The 19363-nt window shown below is 39.0% G+C and overlaps 2 protein-coding genes across 2 annotated transcripts in view; one reads left to right on the forward strand and one right to left on the reverse strand.

Annotated features, from left to right (window-relative positions):
* Positions 1–213: 213 nt before the first annotated feature.
* LOC137261272 (phosphatidylinositol 4-phosphate 3-kinase C2 domain-containing subunit alpha-like) overlaps positions 214–19363 on the forward strand; it is a 58674-nt gene continuing 39524 nt past the window's right edge. Inside the window, exons 1-2 of the mRNA XM_067798993.1 lie at positions 214–298; positions 15866–17161. Of these exons, the coding sequence (XP_067655094.1) occupies positions 15917–17161 (1245 nt within the window). The 5' untranslated portion in view covers positions 214–298; positions 15866–15916. The remainder of the gene's footprint in view (positions 299–15865; positions 17162–19363) is intronic.
* Positions 10667–13213, reverse strand: LOC137260837 (zinc finger protein 862-like). Its single transcript, XM_067798397.1, has 3 exons — positions 13116–13213; positions 11351–12737; positions 10667–11201 (listed from the first exon to the last, which is right to left on the reverse strand). The coding sequence occupies exons 1-3, from the start codon at positions 13211–13213 to the stop codon at positions 10812–10814; spliced, it is 1875 nt and encodes a 624-aa protein (XP_067654498.1). The 3' UTR covers positions 10667–10811.

A 19363-nucleotide genomic window follows, 5' to 3' on the forward strand; every position in this document is an offset into this window, starting at 1 on the left:
AGTTACCTTCCTTTACAAGAATACTACTAGATAAACTACACCATATTGCATTTGTAATTTCTCCCCTGCTACATTCTATGCCCGTATTATGAAACTGTGTTTTATGAAACACAAATATTTTGAATTAACTTTGAATTAACAGAATTGTCTTAATATCATTTGCCTGTGAGAATCAAGAAATAAAATAGATTATCCACTGCTATTCACTTAAGTGGAAATGGCTGCCCCTGTCAATGAAAGTTGACCAACAAAACAAAAACAATGCAAATGGGTCGTTGGCAGGCTGGATTTCACTCAAGTAGGTTCCCATTCATTGTTTAGTATCAGACAGAAGACCACCAGGTAGTATTTCAACATTTATATAACCAGCTGACCTTTATCAAGATTATTTTTCTTGAGATACTGACGGGACATCGGTAAGCTTGCAAAATGACATTAATCTGCTGAGCGTTGTCAATGATCTTCGATGGTCAGATGTTATCCGTGTTCACGTGAGAGTTGTCAGGTTGTCATTGTTTAGGTAATTTTGTAAGATTCAACCATTTTACTGTCATATTTATCGTTAGAGGATATGGAAACTCAACCCCTCCTAAGAAAAGTTTCTTTTTCTGGGCCTTCAGTCTACAGCTGCACATGACAGTTGTCATGTTGTGTTTTCATGTGTTGTTAATAATGCAGATGTGAAAAACACAAAGCATACTGAGTAAATGTTCTCAAACAACATGTTATGGGTAATCATTTTAACTGTATAAATTGCAGGGTACTCATTAACATATAGTTGTATTTACCTGCAGGAATTATGTGCTGAAGCGCGTTTGACAAACCATTCCTCAAAATATACAACAAGATCCAATTCTTTGTACAGCTCTTACATCTATTTTATTTCCTTTATGGTTACCTCTGAAAACTAAGAAAACTTGTTAGATCCATTCTTCATTATATTGATCTGTAAATAAATAAGCCCAATTAGCAACTTAGTAACCATTTTGTAAACTAGGTACATTTTGAATTGAATGTGTCAGTCTCATTTTAACTAAAGGTTCTTGCAAACCTCTGTAATTCATATGCATGTCATGTTTTATCATTTTAGAACCTTTTTGTGTTTTTCAATCTTTTGCATGTTGTATGAAAACACAGGTGAAACATTATTCAAACCCGTGAAGATGTCATAACTTCCGTCACTGTGTTGTTAGGTCCTTGCTCACTTATTTACGCCACTTGAATCTGCTTGGGTAAGAAGTCAACAGCTGATTCATTTTCAAGAGTAGATGTGAGTGCTATTTTGAGAGAAAGCCATGAATCATAATATTGGTTTTCATACAATGAACTAACATGTCAAATGGCTCTAGTTTGGCTTGTGAAATAATCTATATCTATTTATAAATTATAACGCAGAGAGCATGATTATTTGTTCAGAATATAGATAGTGATCATGATAATAGTATGTCCGTGGTTATGAAAGGCAGAAAGTGCATAATCTGGAGAAACAGGGATAGGATTTCCCTTTCCCATTAGATGGAAATGGTTTCCAATTATTTTCTTCAACCAGGGATAATCTACAACAGGGATAGGTCACTCGCTTGCATTCTTTACCATTTGTACTAATTAACATGCGCCTCGTCATGCTCCAACGCACTCAGTGACTTGGTTCGTTCCCAGCACAACTTCAGTTGTGTTTAACAGAACTTCAGCCAGTTTATTGTATCAGTCGGAAATTTACAAGAAACAAAAGAATTATGGCAAGAATTAAGAGCAAGAATTATATGTGGATGGATGGAAGAAATAAACAAAAAGAGCAAAAGACAGAAATACATATGGAATGAATGAAAGAATGAATGATACACCAGGGCCATCCCTCCCCAAACATGTTAAAGAATGCAAAACTATCTCTGGAACCAGGGAGACTCTAACAGGTTGTAGATTATTCCTGATAGAACAGAACAGAATCTACTTTGGTACGTTTTTTACACAGTAATTAATTTAGATATCTTATTACACTGTTACATGTTGGGAATGGCATGGACATTGCCAGAATGTTAACTGACACTGTCAGACCCCCTTGAAAATCAGGAAGTACTAACTCTCACAAAGCTTTGTAAACACCTTACCACTTTTTGTCAGATACTAAGATCAACAAGAAAGAACGATGTTTCAGAACTACTGCACTCAAGCATCACAAGTGTCAATGGTGGATCAGATCAGATTTGCGATGTGTCATATTTCTCACACACATCAAATGCACCCTAACAGTTATTCTGAAAGTATAAACCTGTCACTATTTCTTGCAAACACCTCTCATTTGATGGTATATTTCCCCTCATAAAAATTAAAGGTGTATGTGAAAGAAGTTTTTGGCACAAGAAATAGAAACACTCAAACATTGCACTGTTGTATTTCAATTGCAGATCAGATTGGCAATATGTCATACTTTTCATACACCTCAAATACACCCTAACATCTTTTTATAAATTATGAAACTATCACTATTACTTGTGAACACCTTTCACCTGATGGTATATTTTCCTCATAAAAATTAAAGGTGTATGTGAAAGACGTTTTGGGCACAAGAATTAGAAATACTCCAACATTGCACTGTTGTATTTCAATGGCAGCTCAGACTGGCAATGTGTCATACTTTTCACATACCTCAAATAGATCCAAACAATTTTTTAAAAGTTATAAAACTATAAGTATCACCATTGCTTGCAAACATGATTCAACTAAAGGTATATTTCCATTCTGAAAATTAAACAAATATGTGAAAGAAGTTTTTAGTAATAGAATTTAGTCTTTCTTCACTGTGTACCATGAATTGAAGCCAGTGAGCTAGAAAGTGCTGACTTGAAACTTTACTACACGTCTACTGTACCAATACTGACACTAATAACAATTGCTCGACTTAAAATGTAGTGACAGAATACGTAACTTATCTTCTACATGTAGGTTTTCAGTTATCACAACACTCAGTGAATGTATTCAGCTACTGAAATTAAACCAGGCTCAATCTTAAAAACTAAGCTTCCGCCATATTGGCTACACAGGTCATGAGGCGACCTGTGGCGTACGCCAACAGGCTTTTCGAGGAGTGACCATTCCCCTTGTTAGAGTTACCCTGATTTATGTTATAATTCATCTGATTAATGTTATAATTCATGAGGTGAAATAATCAGTAAGTTTAGCTTGCCGTTTCTTTGATCTTATCTCAAGAACGACTTTCTTATCAACAGTCTCCATGGTGTGGGAGTAACTCTACTTCGCTTCTCGAAGCAAATTATCTGATGTCTATCAGCATATGAAGCACAACTCAGTGGGACCGCTGAGGTCAGGGATCGACATGTTCTTAGTCAGATGTTTGGATAGCTTCTTCAGTTGTAGGCGTTGTCCTGGCTGCAAGCTCTGCCTCGTATTTACTATCGTATTTACTATCTGCATTCTGCTTAGGTACATGCCTACATCCATGTCGCAGGAAACAAAAGCTTCTGCTGCCACACCTTTGGATGTTTTCTTTCTGAGTTGACATTTAGTTTCATACACTTCATGCTTTTTCAAAATGTCCAAAACAGTGTGCCTGCCAGTTTGGTATTTAAGATCTTTTTGAGTAGTCCAAGGAATTGCATCAACATCTTTTATCAACTGAATGTTCTGTTCAAGAGTTAATTCCAATCTTGCAATTGCCTGCTCAGCTGATCTAGCCATCTTGACATTGTGAGTCTCTGACAAGTTTTAACATGACTATTAATTTAAAATACAAAGGACACATGTCAGTCACCAATTTGCTTAATGATGATGGCAATTCACAAGGTTGTTAATACACGTTGATCAGCCAATCAACAGGAGATCCGGTGGGGGGAAGGGATACCAGATGACAGTTTACCAAGTGTTAATTACTGTACAAACAATCAGTTGGATGGTCTTTATTGTACCAAATCGACTGGTACCAAATTAGAGATTAAATAGCTTCTGCTGGGACCAACTTTTAGTGCTGATGTTGAGAGCATGGCGGATTGAAGTACTGCCAGTTTTGAGAGCTTCCACTGTATTCTATGTGTATGATTTTGATAGTAACAAATGAACGCATTTAATTTGAAAAGGAGCCCTAGTGAGTTGGAAGCAATCTAACCTTGCTTTCTTTAGGACTTTTTATGCAGGGAGAGCCAGGCAGTATGGAAAATAATGTGATTCAGGGACTGTGAGACAGACTAGGCCATATGGAAAATAATGTGGTTCAAGGAGTGTGAGACAGACTAGGCAGTATAGAAAATACTGTGGTTCAGGGACTGAGACAGACTAGGCAGTATGGAAAATAATGTGGTTCAGAGACTGTGAAACAGACTAGGTAGTATGGAAAATAGTGTGGTTCAGGGGATTGTAAGACAGACTAGGTAGTATGGAAAATAATGTGGTTCAGAGACTGTGAAACAGACTAGGTAGTATGGAGAATAATGTGGTTTAAGGACTGTGAGACAGACTAGGCAGTATAGAAAATACTGTGGTTCAGGGACTGTGAGACAGACTAGGCAGTATAGAAAATAATGTGGTTCAGAGACTGTGAAACAGACTAGGTAGTATGGAAATCCTGTGGTTCAGGGGACAGTGAGACAGACTAGGCCATATGGAAAATAATGTTGTTCAGGGACTGTGAGACAGACAAGGAATACCAGTGTCAGTTCTACTGGTGATGTGAAATATCACGACTCAACATGTTACCATATCTAGGATCGGCACTTGACACAGATTGCTAGAACAGTATTTAATAGTGACGGTTTTGTTCATTGTTCAAGTTGGGTGGTCTGGCAGCTGTTGACTGTTGTTGGTGTCACATACTCTAGATCATCACGAGGACAGCATACAAGTCAGTGAGTGAGCTTAGCTTTACACCACACTCAGTAATATTCCTGCTATATGGCAGCAGTCTGTAAATAATGGAGGCTGAACCAGACAATCCAATGACACACAGCATGAGCAAAGATTGGCATAATTGGGAACCAATGACGTGTCAACCAAGTCGGCAATCCAGACCACCCGATCCCGATCACCTATTATGACAAGCATAGGTTACTGAAGATCAATTCTAACCCGGATCTTCACGACATAATTCAGTGGTCTTTCTGGGCATCTTATCCTCTCAACGTTCAACAGGGGCATCTGTCTCTTTCCATGATACACAAGATCTATTTTCAATAAATATGTGAAGTGTATTGTCAGATTGTATTTTTTACACTTATTTGAACATCGGTGTTTGCTGTCACTACATGCTTCATAACACAAACATAATAAAGTTGTGGATGATTGTTTGGGTTTAAGATAAAGTTGTCTCTCACAGGAGGTGCACATGGGTAATAATCACTGCACTGTCATATCTCCATGGTAACAGCTGTATGTCAGAGATAGAACTCTGAACTAGACTAATGCTTGTACTGGGAGACAATGGAGATTCATCAATATTGGTGTCATATTTGATGTTTTCTTGCAGTAGTTTTGTAACACAGACTTGTATATACTTGGATGATAATGTTTAGGTTTGAGATACAGTTGTTTTGGGGTCGAGATACAATTGTCTTTTTATTTGTCAGTGACCAAATTGTTCATGTGATATTTAAGAAAACAGCATGTTCTTGAGCCTCTGGAAACCCTTAGTACAAGGATATATTGAAGAGAATGACACATCAGATCATCTCTATCAATGTTTGGGTAGCATGTCTTTTCTTCCAGGGTTATTGGAAGGGACAGATTACACTGACAGCGTTAAAAAAATATTTAGTTTAACGCATAGCAAGACATATGCTGATGCCATGTTATTTTCTTGAGCAAAGCATCAGCTGAGGTTCTCATTAATTCTTTGGGAGAAATAAGCAATATAGATACAATATCATCATTATTCAGTCACCTTGCCAAACAAAACCAGCTCAGAATTTTGTGCAGAAACACCGAGAATCCATTTGAGGTCTGAATGTGTCTGATTACTTGGATATGTTGTTCTGCAAGTAGTATTCAATATTATGAAGGTACTGAAGCATATTAGCGTCATTTCAGGTTAGATGAACATTACTACATAAATCAATTTGTTGCCATTCATTTTGGTAACAGGTTGAACAAGTATAGTTTAAATAATAAATTATGTTGACTGATGACAGTTCAGGGTGCTCATTCCCTAAGCATTCATAGTGTTACAACCTATCGTAAGTATGATTTAAAATAGGTTTTAAATGTTATAGTACTATGAATGCTTTGACCTATGGGTAGATGCTGATGTTGCCTAGTGGTTAAGTCGTTTGCTAGTTTCAATGTGATTCGCGTTGGATTCCCTACATGGGAATGGTGTGTAGAACCCATGCATTCACATGGACATTTGCTCTCAGGTGTCTTGCTCTATTTACTATTTGATTCTTTTGTTTCACTTTTAAACATCATTCTATCAACATTTTCTTGATTGTGAAGAAACAAAATCTCACTCACTCGCTCAAAGTTAGCTCTCTCTCTCCCTCACTCGATCACTCAATCACTCATTCAATCACTCACTCACGGGTGATAGCATATTTGCTTATCACGTCAAAGACCTGGGTTCGAGTTCCCACATGGGTACAGTGTGTAAAGCCCATTTCTGGTGTCCCTCACCGTGATATTGTTGGAATATTGCAAAAAGCCATGTAAAACAAAACTCACTTGCTCACTCACTGACTCAGCAACCCATCCTCCCACCCATCTTCCCAATCATTAATTCTTTCACTCACCCACCCACCTACTCACCCACTTACTCACCCACTTACTCATAAGATGCGATGCACACGTTTAACCACTACAGTTACAGTGAGTGAGTTTAGTTTCACGCCGCACTCAGCAATATTCCAGCCATGTGTTGGCAGTCTGTAAATTATCAAGTCTGGACCAGACAATCCAGTGATCAACAACATGAGCATCGATCTGCACAACTGGGAACCGATGACATGTGTCATCCAAGTCAGCGAGCCTGACCACCCGATCCCGTTAGTTGCCTCTTACAACAAGCATAGTCATCTTTTATGGCAAGCATGGGCTGCTGAAGGGCTATTCTACCCCGGGGCCTTCACGGGTCCACTGCAGTTACAACCCTGGCTGTGTTGCCTCACAACAAACATATCCAGTTACCACACTTGCACATCCACAGGTGGCGTGGTGTGGATTAATGCAGTCATGAATATTTCAAGATTACTGTTGCTGTTAGGATAGCCATGTGTCCCTCTGTTTATTGAATATTCCAGATACACGTATGCATAGAGGTGAGCTGTCACAGTTAATTAATGAAATATAACTAAAATTGCATGTTCTTAACTGTGATAAGATGATGTCACAAAGTTCAGTGAATTTATTTGCTGCCCCTGAACCACGTACCTGAGCACCTCAAGAATTTTATCTCGTTTTATGACACTGCACTTGACGAAACTATCTTAACTGGTGAGACTGTGTCCGTTTGCCAGACAACTGAACATTTTTGTGTTAGTCATGCTGTTAAAATGTGAAGTATCAATGTCCTGAAAAAGTGAAGAATTTTGCCTTCACATCATTTTTTCAGCTTTACTTTCACAGACGTTTGCCTCATGTATGTCTGACATTATATGTCAAACAGTGAAACACACGGAAATTATGTCTTAACATGCATACACATCATTCATTTTAAATTCAGAACAAATTTCTCAGTTTGGTGATCTTGTTTTGTTAAGTCTGGTGATTAAAGCATTCCCTCGTCACACCAAAGACCCAGGTTCTGTTCCCCATATGGGCACAATGTGTGAAGCCCATTTCTGGTGTCCACTTCTGTGATATTGCTGCAATATTGTTAAAAGTGCATAAAACTGAGTTCATTCATTCACTCACTCTTGTTTGGTTTTAAACTGACCTGCTGTCAGGACAGGCTGACTTTAAAAATACCAGTAAATGCAGTACACTTCCACTGTTGAACTATCATATGACTCTTATCAACCAAAGGTTAAGCTTGACTAAGTATAGACTAGGTACTTCTTGTCACAAACACACTCGGACAATCTTCACATTTCGACTTTGATAACTGTACATCTTGGTTGACAGAGGGTGTATTGTGATTTCTAATTAAAGATAATAATGACAGTGGACTGGTTGGGTTAAAATTTTGTCACAAGAAGGCTTTTGATGCTGTTAATTTCTAGTAATACCTGCTTAACACTGCTAGCACTGTATAAATGCCTAATTAAATGGCAGATAAATAGCACTACACATGTACCCCAGGGTCTTACAACTATTGGTATCTTTGGACCTTGGCACTATATGCGCAGTGCATATAGTATCGGAGTCTTAGGACTATATGCATATTATATATAATATGAACTTATGTAGTCTTAGCACGATATGTTTTTATATATTGCTAAGAATAGTGTTTGGATTTTGTTGAAATCTCACAATTGATGATTGCTTTATTACCAAAGACCAATCATGGAAAAAAGCAGTCTAAGTAACCATGGTCTCAGTACTTTTCATTACACTCCGCTACTGAGTCTAACAAAAGTAGTAGGAGGTCGCATCAGGTAACCTTTGAGCAACCTATGACTGTCCAATCTAACGCGAGAAGGTCAAATGGATTTAACCAATCAGACAACGACTACTGCTTAGGGTTTGGCAAGAAAGTTGCTAGCCACAGACACTGATCAGGTATTTGACCTGTAGTGTATGTACTTAAGGCCTTCTGATGACATGGTTACCACAAGCTAGTATTTCCACAAGCTGGCATCCATGAATATTGACAAAAGTGCTGTTTTCAGCGACATTTTACTCATTGTTGACAGTATTGTAGCATGCTGCAAGTGCATTACCCTGTAGCGATTATATGGAAAATAGCATTCAGAATCGTTCGAGTACAAACCTTTTTGATGCAAAAGTTCAAAAGGTATGTGTGAATGTCCACTTTTGCGATTTGTAAAGCTGTGTTCTGATTGGTCAGTCTCAAAGGTTACCTGACGCAACTTCCTACTAGGTTTTGTTAGACTCAGTAGTGGAGTGTAACGAAAAGTACTGAGACTAAGTTTACTTAGACTGCGAAAAAACAACAAAAAATTAGTTTTCAGGTCCTGAGTGTTTCAAAGACTATGACAATAACTCCCAAATCATTTGTGTTAGACTATGAGAAAATGTGATCAGTGATCAATTGCTTCGATTTTTTCATTTGCAATTAATCGGAACACCTCTTGCTGCCACCCTGTGGGGGTGACTGTGTTAACTTTGATGCTAGTTTTTGCGTGACAAGCCCCTCTGTTTGATAGTTGTTACGCTCGTCGTAAGAGGCGACTAACAGGATCGGGTGGTCATCCTCACTGACTTGGTTGACACATGTCATCGGTTTCCTAATGTGGAGATCGATGCTCATGTTGTTGACCAATGGATTGTCTGGTCCAGACTCGATTATTATTGCCATATACCTGGAATATTGCTGAGTGTGGCGTAAAACTAAATTCTTTCACTCATGGATGTTATGGTATGATACAGTTTACTGTTGTAAATATTATTATTATTATATTGGATAGTTCCATCATTGCATAACTATTTTAAGACACTTACAAGCATGAATATGTATCACTTGCACCAATGAGTTTCAGTTTCTGAAATGGATGGCTTAATATGCAAGTACTACGTGATAAGTGCATTCTTCGCCCATCTGAAATCTGACTTCCTTGTTAAATATGCACTCTTATTCTTATATATGCGGAAATAGTTGTCATTGTTTGTTCAAAATGAAACTGTTTTCTCCATAGCACATTTTAAATTTCATTATTGTAGTTTGATATGATCAGTATTTGAAGAATCAGAGGACAAAATCTGATAAAAGTGATTATTCTCTCTCTGCCTCCTGCCACCTTATAGGTTCTTTTGACGATATTTTGTCCGTTAATTCTCCTAAAGAGGAGGCCAGAGCTCCAGATAAGATACAGCCCATGTGAGTAGTGTACTCACTGTATCTTATGGGTATTATGAATGTTAAGTGGGTATTGCATTTACCCTTACCCAATATTTTCAAATATGTGTTTTCTCACCAAACTATATGTCAGTGAGTAAATTTACTAAACAGGTGTGTACTGCCTTACATCACACCTAATGAAAACCCACTTAAATATAATGGAAATTATTCATAAAAAATCAGCTGCCATATACTGACAGTACAACACTAGTCCTATACTGACAGTACAACACTAGTCCTATACTGACAGTACAACTCTAGTCCTATACTGACAGTACAACAATAGTCCTATACTGACAGTACAACACTAGTCCTATACTGACAGTACAACACTAGTCCTATACTGACAGTACAACTCTAGTCCTATACTGACAGTACAACACCCATCCTATACTGACAGTACAACACTCATCCTATACTGACAGTACAACACTAGTCCTATACTAACAGTACAACACTCATCCTATACTGACAGTACAACACTCATCCTATACTGACAGTACAACTCTAGTCCTATACTGACAGTACAACACTAGTCCTATACTGACAGTACAACTCTAGTCCTATACTGACAGTACAACACTCGTCCTATACTGACAGTACAACACTCGTCCTATACTGACAGTACAACACTAGTCCTATATTGACAGTACAACTCTAGTCCTATACTGACAGTATAGTGTTTCCCCCAGGATTACGAAAGGGCAGGGTAGTCTCATAGACAAAAGGGCACTTGAAAATTCAAAAGGGCATTCAGCAAACTGAAAAGGCACAACAGTTAAGGGTACAGCAATTTATTTTTGTGGTTGACATCATTTAGGTCGTTTGGCATGCTCTGATGCAAGTTCACTCTTCATAGTCTCCTCTTTTTTCTTGCCAGGAATTTGGCCACACACTTCCTCAAGTCAATGTCAGCAGAAGATTTAGCATTCATGCTGACCATAAGTAGCTTGGAGCAGTTATCAATTTTCAGCCTGTTCCTATGTTCTGTCACAATGAGTTTCACGTGAGAGAAGACTCTCTCAACCTCCGATGTTGAAAGGATCACAGTAGCATGAATGCTCAGGAGCTTCACAATGTTTGGGTAGAGGTCTCCTAGTTGGGGCTTAAGGCTGGTCAGAGTCTTCAGGATGGTGGATGGTGAAGAGGTGTCAACTTCTTCAGCAAATAATTCCTTGACCTGGCTCCACTCAAGCTGTGTCTTCTCAACATCCAGACCAAAGTGCTCTGCCAGTTCTGTAATCTGCAAAATTTGAAAATAATATGAATATGTGAAAATGTGACAAAAGTCCTGTTTTGAATAATTCTTGTTTCCATCTCTTACATTTACATTTTCAAGTACAAAATTGTTATATTTTACAAAATCAGTTTGATAGAATTAATTTCCAGTACCTCAGCATCACCATGGAATGTTAGGAATGATGAATCTCCAGCCTTCCTCAGATCAAGTGCAGATAAACTTGTCAGGATAGGGGTGACCTTCAGTCTTTGCTCCAGATTCTCCATCAGTTTATCCAAGAACAGAGTCTTTGACCTTGAGACATCTGTTCTCCTGCTGCCAACTTTCTCCAGTTTATACTGCTCTCCAAGTTGATCTACACGGCTCAGGTATGGACCAGGTTTCTCCTTCATCTTTTTCAAAGATGCCAAGCTACTTCTCATCTGAGGCTCAACAATACTAAGGTCGAGATCTCTCCTCTCAAACATCTTTGTCAATCCTGATAGGAGTGAACAAACGTCACACAGAAGCAAGATGAAATAAAAGTTCTGGTAGGACATCATCTGCTTGTAAAGACCTTCAGCAGTCACACTCTGTTTGTCACCAGCCCGCTTGTCATTCCCCATACCAACTGCATTCTCTAGGTCAGCAAGGATAGCAGGATAGCTTCTCCTGACAGCATGAACAGCCTTTTCATGACTCAGCCAACGTGTGTGCACAGCCTTTTTGATAGTCACATTACATGTGTCATCTGCAGTGTTTTCCATTTCTCTGATGAGTGTCTGCATCTGTTCAAGGCTCTTGGATCTTACAGTACTGTAATGATAGTATTTAAATAGTCCCATTAGCATTTCATCCACAGACTCGATTTCAGTCACTGATTTGAAAGCTGAACTAACAGCCAGTTGCAGTCTATGATTCACACAGTGGACATCAATCAAAGCTGGATTGTCTCTCTTCAGTTGTGCAACTACACCATTCCTTTTGCCTGTCATAACAGCTGGACCATCACTTGCAAAACAGGTCATTTTATTCTGGTCCAGGTCAGTCTCACGCAAATAGTCCTTGACATTCTTCACAATAGTGTCTGCAGTCCCATTAGGAATTTCAGCATCCTTGAGAAAAGCAAGTTTTGACTCTCCATTTTCCAGATAACGGCCCACCAATGCAATGTGTTTTCTGGTTGAAACATCTGTATATTCATCAAGCATCAAGCCAAATGAATTGCTCTCTCTCATCTTCTGCAGGACTTGCTCTTCCACTACCTCAGCCTGACATTCAAGAAATTCCTGGACTGTACTATGTCCAGTGTATGTGGCATTCTTTCCATGGCTCAGTTTGGCTATATTAGGAGCACCAAGTTCAGCACACAACTCTATGAGAGGTCCAAACAATGTTGTATGTGGCAAATTGTGCTTGATCAAGAAAAACAAAACTTTCTGTGCATCTACCAGTGATGAAGTTTCCTGCTCTGAATAACTATGAAATATGTTATGAATGGACATAACATCATCTTTTTCAAGTTTGACTGCTTCCTGATGCATTTGAGAGTGAGGTCGTCTGAACACAAGGAGAAATAAAAGTGAAAATAAATACTACAACCTATTCGCAATCATAATATTAGAAAGGATAATAATCCCCGGTATAATTTAAATACTTGAAATAAGCTGTGAAAAGATAATGAAAAAAGATCGGAAACAATCTAAAGTGATCATGTCCATTATGGCTTCCCTTTGTTTCAATCACATTTTTTTCTTCTCACTAAAATACCAAAATAAATCATAAACGTACATTATTTACATCTAAGATTGTTAAAAATCATAAACAAAGAATGGGCATGTTTAATTAGCTATAAAGAGATCACGTGAACGTGTATTATATGTTTTCTAATTTTGCCGCTATCGGTTCAAAATGGCGGAAGTCACTGTCGAGTCGTACCTGTTTGGCACGAAGAAATCCAAGAGCCGACGACACTTCCTTGCCTCAGCCTTCACCGCTTCTTCTCTTTTCCTCTTTGTTCTTTCTTTGGTTGGCATGGTGTTTCAGAATGAAAATGAGCAAAGCCGAAATCGCCATGACTTAAATAGGTAGTTTTATTGCACAACAAAAACATCCGGGAAGGGAGGTAACTCCTGCCTTCGTTAAAATCCGGAAAACAATAATTTTGCAAAGGGCAGATAATGCGGTGCTTCGAAAGGGCAGGGCGCTGAATGAAAAGGGCAGGGCGCTGAATGAAAAGGGCAGGGCGCTGAATAAAAAGGGCAGGGCGCTGCGCCCTGCCAAATATGCCTAGGGGAAACACTACAGTACAACACTAGTCCTATACTGACAGTACAACAATAGTCCTATACTGACAGTACAACACTAGTCCTATACTGACAGTACAACACTCATCCTATACTGACAGTACAACACTAGTCCTATACTGACAGTACAACACTAGTCCTATACTGACAGTACAACACTAGTCCTATACTGACAGTACAACACTAGTCCTATACTGACAGTACAACTCTAGTCCTATACTGACAGTACAACACCCATCCTATACTGACAGTACAACACTCATCCTATACTGACAGTACAACACTAGTCCTATACTAACAGTACAACACTCATCCTATACTGACAGTACAACACTCATCCTATACTGACAGTACAACTCTAGTCCTATACTGACAGTACAACACTAGTCCTATACTGACAGTACAACTCTAGTCCTATACTGACAGTACAACACTCGTCCTATACTGACAGTACAACACTCGTCCTATACTGACAGTACAACACTAGTCCTATATTGACAGTACAACTCTAGTCCTATACTGACAGTACAACACTAGTCCTATACTGACAGTACAACACTAGTCCTTTATTTAGAGTACAACTTGATAACAATCTACGTCATACCCAAGAATTATTTTTCAATGTGTAATTAGAAATTTTCTATGCATATTTTACCCAAATACACAGCCTCTCTGGGCCTCTGGTAGACATGGTAGACATGTGAGCATCTGGGTTAGAATTGGTTAATCAGCAACTCATGCTTGTCATAAGAGGCAACCAGCAGAATTGGATGGTCAGGCTAGCTGGCTTGTAGGGCTACAACAAATTACCCAGACCTCAGTTCAATTTGATTTTCAGTATTGGACCCCGTTTCGATAATTTTTTATCCGATTCTTTGTATGTGTAAAAACATCATTTCATTTCACTCTCAGCGTATGAAATCCATCATCAGCGTGGCGATATCTACTAACAACAGTTCTCACTGGATAATTAGCTCGGCGTCAAGTGTTCACATTTTGCCATATGTCGAAAATGCTCGTGTTGAAGTCAAAACTACATTGTAGCTGCATGGGAGTAATTTAAATGGAAATATTGATAATGGTTTTCGAAAATCGAAATTAAGGTGTCAGATTTGATTATTGGTGGATCAAACCAAATCATGGAAGCTCTACTGACTTGGCTGACAGATGTCATTGTATCCCAGTTGTGTAGATCGATGCTCATGGAAGCTCTACTGACTTGGCTGACAGATGTCATTGTATCCCAGTTGTGTAGATCGATGCTCATGGAAGCTCTACTGACTTGGCTGACAGATGTCATTGTATCCCAGTTGTGTAGATCCATGCTTATGATATGTAAGTCACTGGATTGTCTTGTCTAGATTTGATTATTTACAGACTGTTGCCATATATACTCATGGGAACAAATAAAGGAACATGTGAAAGTACAACTGATCCCATATTTATTTCCAGAATTTCACTGACAGTGCAATACATAGCTTGTGAAGAGATCTTGAAAAGAATAAAGGAACACTTGTGCGTTCATGTGTTTCCTTATTTGTTTCCATGAGTATAGTTGGAATATTGCCGAGTGAGGTGTTAACGAACAAACTAACCAAACCAAATCTAGTGTTAGTTTAATGTTAGCGGAGTAAGACCATCCTCTCTCCCTTGTTCAGAAATATTATTGTTGCTCAATGCAGTTGAAAGTGATGACGTTGGTTACTGTGGTAACTTGCCTGCTGTGAACTCTGTAACAATATAATGTTTCGATATGAAAGTCAACACTACTGCTGTTGACATGGTACAATTTAATGGCATATGTGCTGAAGCAAACCGTGATGCTGCAGGAATGCATTTCATGAATTCATGGATATTCATGAATTTTGTAAGAAGAGTGTTTAGACATGAATTTGAAGGTTATTTTACCAGACAGGATTAGCAAACACTATATGTTTGGACAGTATTGTAGTCACTTATCATTATAGTAGTGTAGCGCTGGCAATATGGTGAAAAGATGTCAAAGTATTTGTTTAACAGTTTTTGAGTTGTGCTTTGGAAGAAAAAATCATTATGGATGGACAGACGTATGGACAAACATGGTGTTGACCATATTCCCCGCAATACATGCTAGGGGGATATTGTTAACACCTCATCAGTCCATGAGGCTATCCATCCGTTGTAATTATTGGTTTCCAGGGCATCACTCTGCTGAGTTTGATTAATCTTCATGAAGTCTTTTCCGATTATCCTTAATGTTTTGAATAGCATGCAACGATGCATACATTTCTGATTATTCTTTGAATTTGTGTGAGTTATGGTGAGAAATATATCAGTATCTATTTCACAGAATATGTAATAAGATAAAAACTGACCTAATTTCTGTTAATTTTTCTTTTTCAGAAATGGTTCAACATACATGAGAGTAATAGAGGTTGAGGTTCTCTGTGATCAATGGCACTGCCGTCAGGTTCCCGGGGCAATGGATTCCCCATTCTGGAAGGTCCTCCTCCAATACCCCCACGACGAGAACTGGACCGAGCGGCAAGCCTACAGTTTAGAACAGGCAATGAAGCGCCCCCCATCCCTCCCCGTCATGCTAGCTTACATGAAACTCAGTCAGTCAGAGTCCCTCTGAGAGGCACAAATTCTGATGCCCATACTCACCTACCCAACAAATCCCTTATATCCCTGTCACCTGTAGAAAATTATGCATCCCCTTTAGAAAACTACACTCCATCGTCCAATGCAACTTCTGGATTTCTAGCTGACCTGGATGGCTTAGATTTCAGTGATCCCGGCAGACAGACATTTGGGAAAGAACGGAGAAGTTCTTCTCTGGAAGATCTTCCTTCCAGCACATCCAGGAGTGCCTACCCAGATATCAGTGGTGCTTTCAATGAAATCAGACCCAATGTGTACGGACAGCAGACAACAATGTACCCACAGATTCCAAACCCTAACCCAACCTCATCGTATGGATGGAATCAGAACTTGTTTAACAAAGGCTATGAACAGAATAACACCAATAGTGTTCCTTCCTACCAGGCTCCAGCGCCACCTATAGGATTTGTCTTGGATGTCGTTCCACCAGTGCCAGGTGTAGGATGTCCAGGGAATCCCTTTGCTCCTCCAAGCGGTCAAGGAGCTTGGGGAGGGTCAACAAGGGTCAACTCCTTACCTCGACCAGCAAGCTGTGGCGATGTGTTTGATTCTGCTTGGAAGGAAGTTGGTGTTAATGATGGCGGATGGGCACAGTTTGAACAGGAACAATTTCTGCAACCATCACCAGCCCAAAGTGGTTCCAGCTCAGGTGATTTAATGAACTTTCATGGAGAACCTGTTGTTGAGTATGAGTACCTGTCCTTGGACTATTTTGATCCTCTGTATCATCGAGCAAGGAAGGAATCAGTGTCTGTTGTGCCCAATGAAACTGCCTTTACATTTTCATTTGGAGATGCCTTCCCAAGCTTAACAAAAGCTCAGGCTGAACCTCAAACTCCTGACACTGAGAAGTGTATTAACCAGTTAAATGAATGGGCTTCGGCAGACCAACCTCAAATACATGTACAGGACTTGGATGTGCCAGTGCCTGTTGGTGAGAGTGTGATGTACAGGTCGGAGGGGACAAGTCTTTCAAGAGAATCGTCCACTGCTAAACCACCGCCAAGACCACCATCATGGAAAACCAACACCAAGGTATTCATACATTTAATGACATTCAGTGGAGTTTCTTTGTCAGTAGAAGCTTAAAATGTTGCCTGTTGCATTCCTATAAAGAGATTCTAGTCAGGATTCAAATGTGGTCTTGGGATGTAGGATCAGAATAGATTCACTTTAACACATTTATGCATAGGGTCTTAGATTTTCATCAAATTTTGTGAACTGGTTTCTTTTGACATGCAGTGAAAGGAATGAAGTGTCATTTTTCCAGAAAATAAAATTGTCCTTACTTTTTTAGACTGCAAAGTGCATCCCAAAATTGGGACCATATGCAGATGTGTCTACTTAAATTTATTAATATATTAGGCTTCGATGGTGGGAGGTCATCATCTTAAATCTTAAAACTGGGTCTTTTATTTTAAAGCTTTAATGGAATAGAACTTATGTTTAGTTCATCAGAAAACATTTATGGGATCAAGAATGCCCACAAAACATTCAGGTTTCAATATTTTAATACACATAGTTGCATGTAAATGCCAGTTAAACTGTATTCCATGAAAGCTTTTAGATTAAAAGATTTAACAGGTTGATCTCCCACCACTTAAGCCTAATATATTACCTAATTTAAGGCCACCTATCTGCATATTGTCCGATTTGTTTGTTCTATGTCAACAACAAAAGTGATAAACACATTCTAATGAACTTACGTAGTTAAAATAGAAATCCATAAAAAATCATCAAACGTCACACTTCGACGCTGCTGGAAGCGGCCATGCTTAAAGAAGTTAAATTGTACAAATAATGTGAATGGTGCAACCGCTAAACAATTTACTCAGCTTCATTCATGTCTGTGCTGCAAGTTTCTATCATCAGCAGTAGGAAGAAATGCATTTTTGAAGTACCCGTCCCAACAGTGGGACGATAAATGGCATAAATGGGTTTACTTTAACTGTGATTCCAGGGCAGAATAGGTTGTCAGTACTGTAAGTTTCTCTCTAGTTCAGCTTAGATCCCATTTGTCCTATACATCCTGGAGATTCCAGGGCAGAATAGGTTGTCAGTACTGTAAGTTTCTCTCTAGTTCAGCTTAGATCCCATTTGTCCCATACATCCTGGAGATTCCAGGGCAGAATAGGTTGTCAGTACTGTAAGTTTCTCTCTAGTTCAGCTTAGATCCCATTTGTCCCATACATCCTGGAGATTCCAGGGCAGAATAGGTTGTCAGTACTGTAAGTTTCTCTCTAGTTCAGCTTAGATTCCATTTGTCCCATACATCCTGGAGATTCCAGGGCAGAATAGGTTGTCAGTACTGTAAGTTTCTCTCTAGTTCAGCTTAGATCCCATTTGTCCCATACATCCTGGAGATTCCAGGGCAGAATAGGTTGTCAGTACTGTAAGTTTCTCTCTAGTTCAGCTTAGATCCCATTTGTCCCATACATCCTGGAGATTCCAGGGCAGAATAGGTTGTCAGTACTGTAAGTTTCTCTCTAGTTCAGCTTAGATTCCATTTGTCCCATACATCCTGGAGATTCCAGGGCAGAATAGGTTGTCAGTACTGTAAGTTTCTCTCTAGTTCAGCTTAGATCCCATTTGTCCCATACATCCTGGAGATTCCAGGGCAGAATAGGTTGTCAGTACTGTAAGTTTCTCTCTAGTTCAGCTTAGATCCCATTTGTCCTATACTTCCTGGAGATTCCAGGGCAGAATATGTTGTCAGTACTGTAAGTTTCTCTCTAGTTCAGCTTAGATCCCATTTGTCCTATACTTCCTGGAGATTCCAGGGCAGAATAGGTTGTCAGTACTGTAAGTTTCTCTCTAGTTCAGCTTAGATCCCATTTGTCCTATACATCCTGGAGATTCCAGGGCAGAATAGGTTGTCAGTACTGTAAGTTTCTCTCTAGTTCAGCTTAGATCCCATTTGTCCTATACATCCTGGAGATTCCAGGGCAGAAAAAGTCTTGATTTTCTATCTGGATCCCAGACCATAGATTTCCTCTGCCCTTTAATTAGAGTCAGTATATGTTTTCTGATTTGGGTGTCCAAGTTGAAATATGGTGACTCAGTGACCTATCAATTACTCCTTCCCCTTGGTATTTTGATTATGTTCCCAGCCCTTTTTTAAGGCGCCCTGTCTTTCTAATAAAATTACAAAATTAATGTCAAGGAAGAACAGAAGAATATGAGACTAAACTCTTTCATTGTGTTCTTCAAATGATTTCTGTACAAAGTATAATAATG

The sequence above is a fragment of the Haliotis asinina genome, chromosome 14 (genome assembly GCF_037392515.1).
Source record: "Haliotis asinina isolate JCU_RB_2024 chromosome 14, JCU_Hal_asi_v2, whole genome shotgun sequence".
NCBI classification, from domain to species: Eukaryota; Metazoa; Mollusca; class Gastropoda; order Lepetellida; family Haliotidae; genus Haliotis; species Haliotis asinina.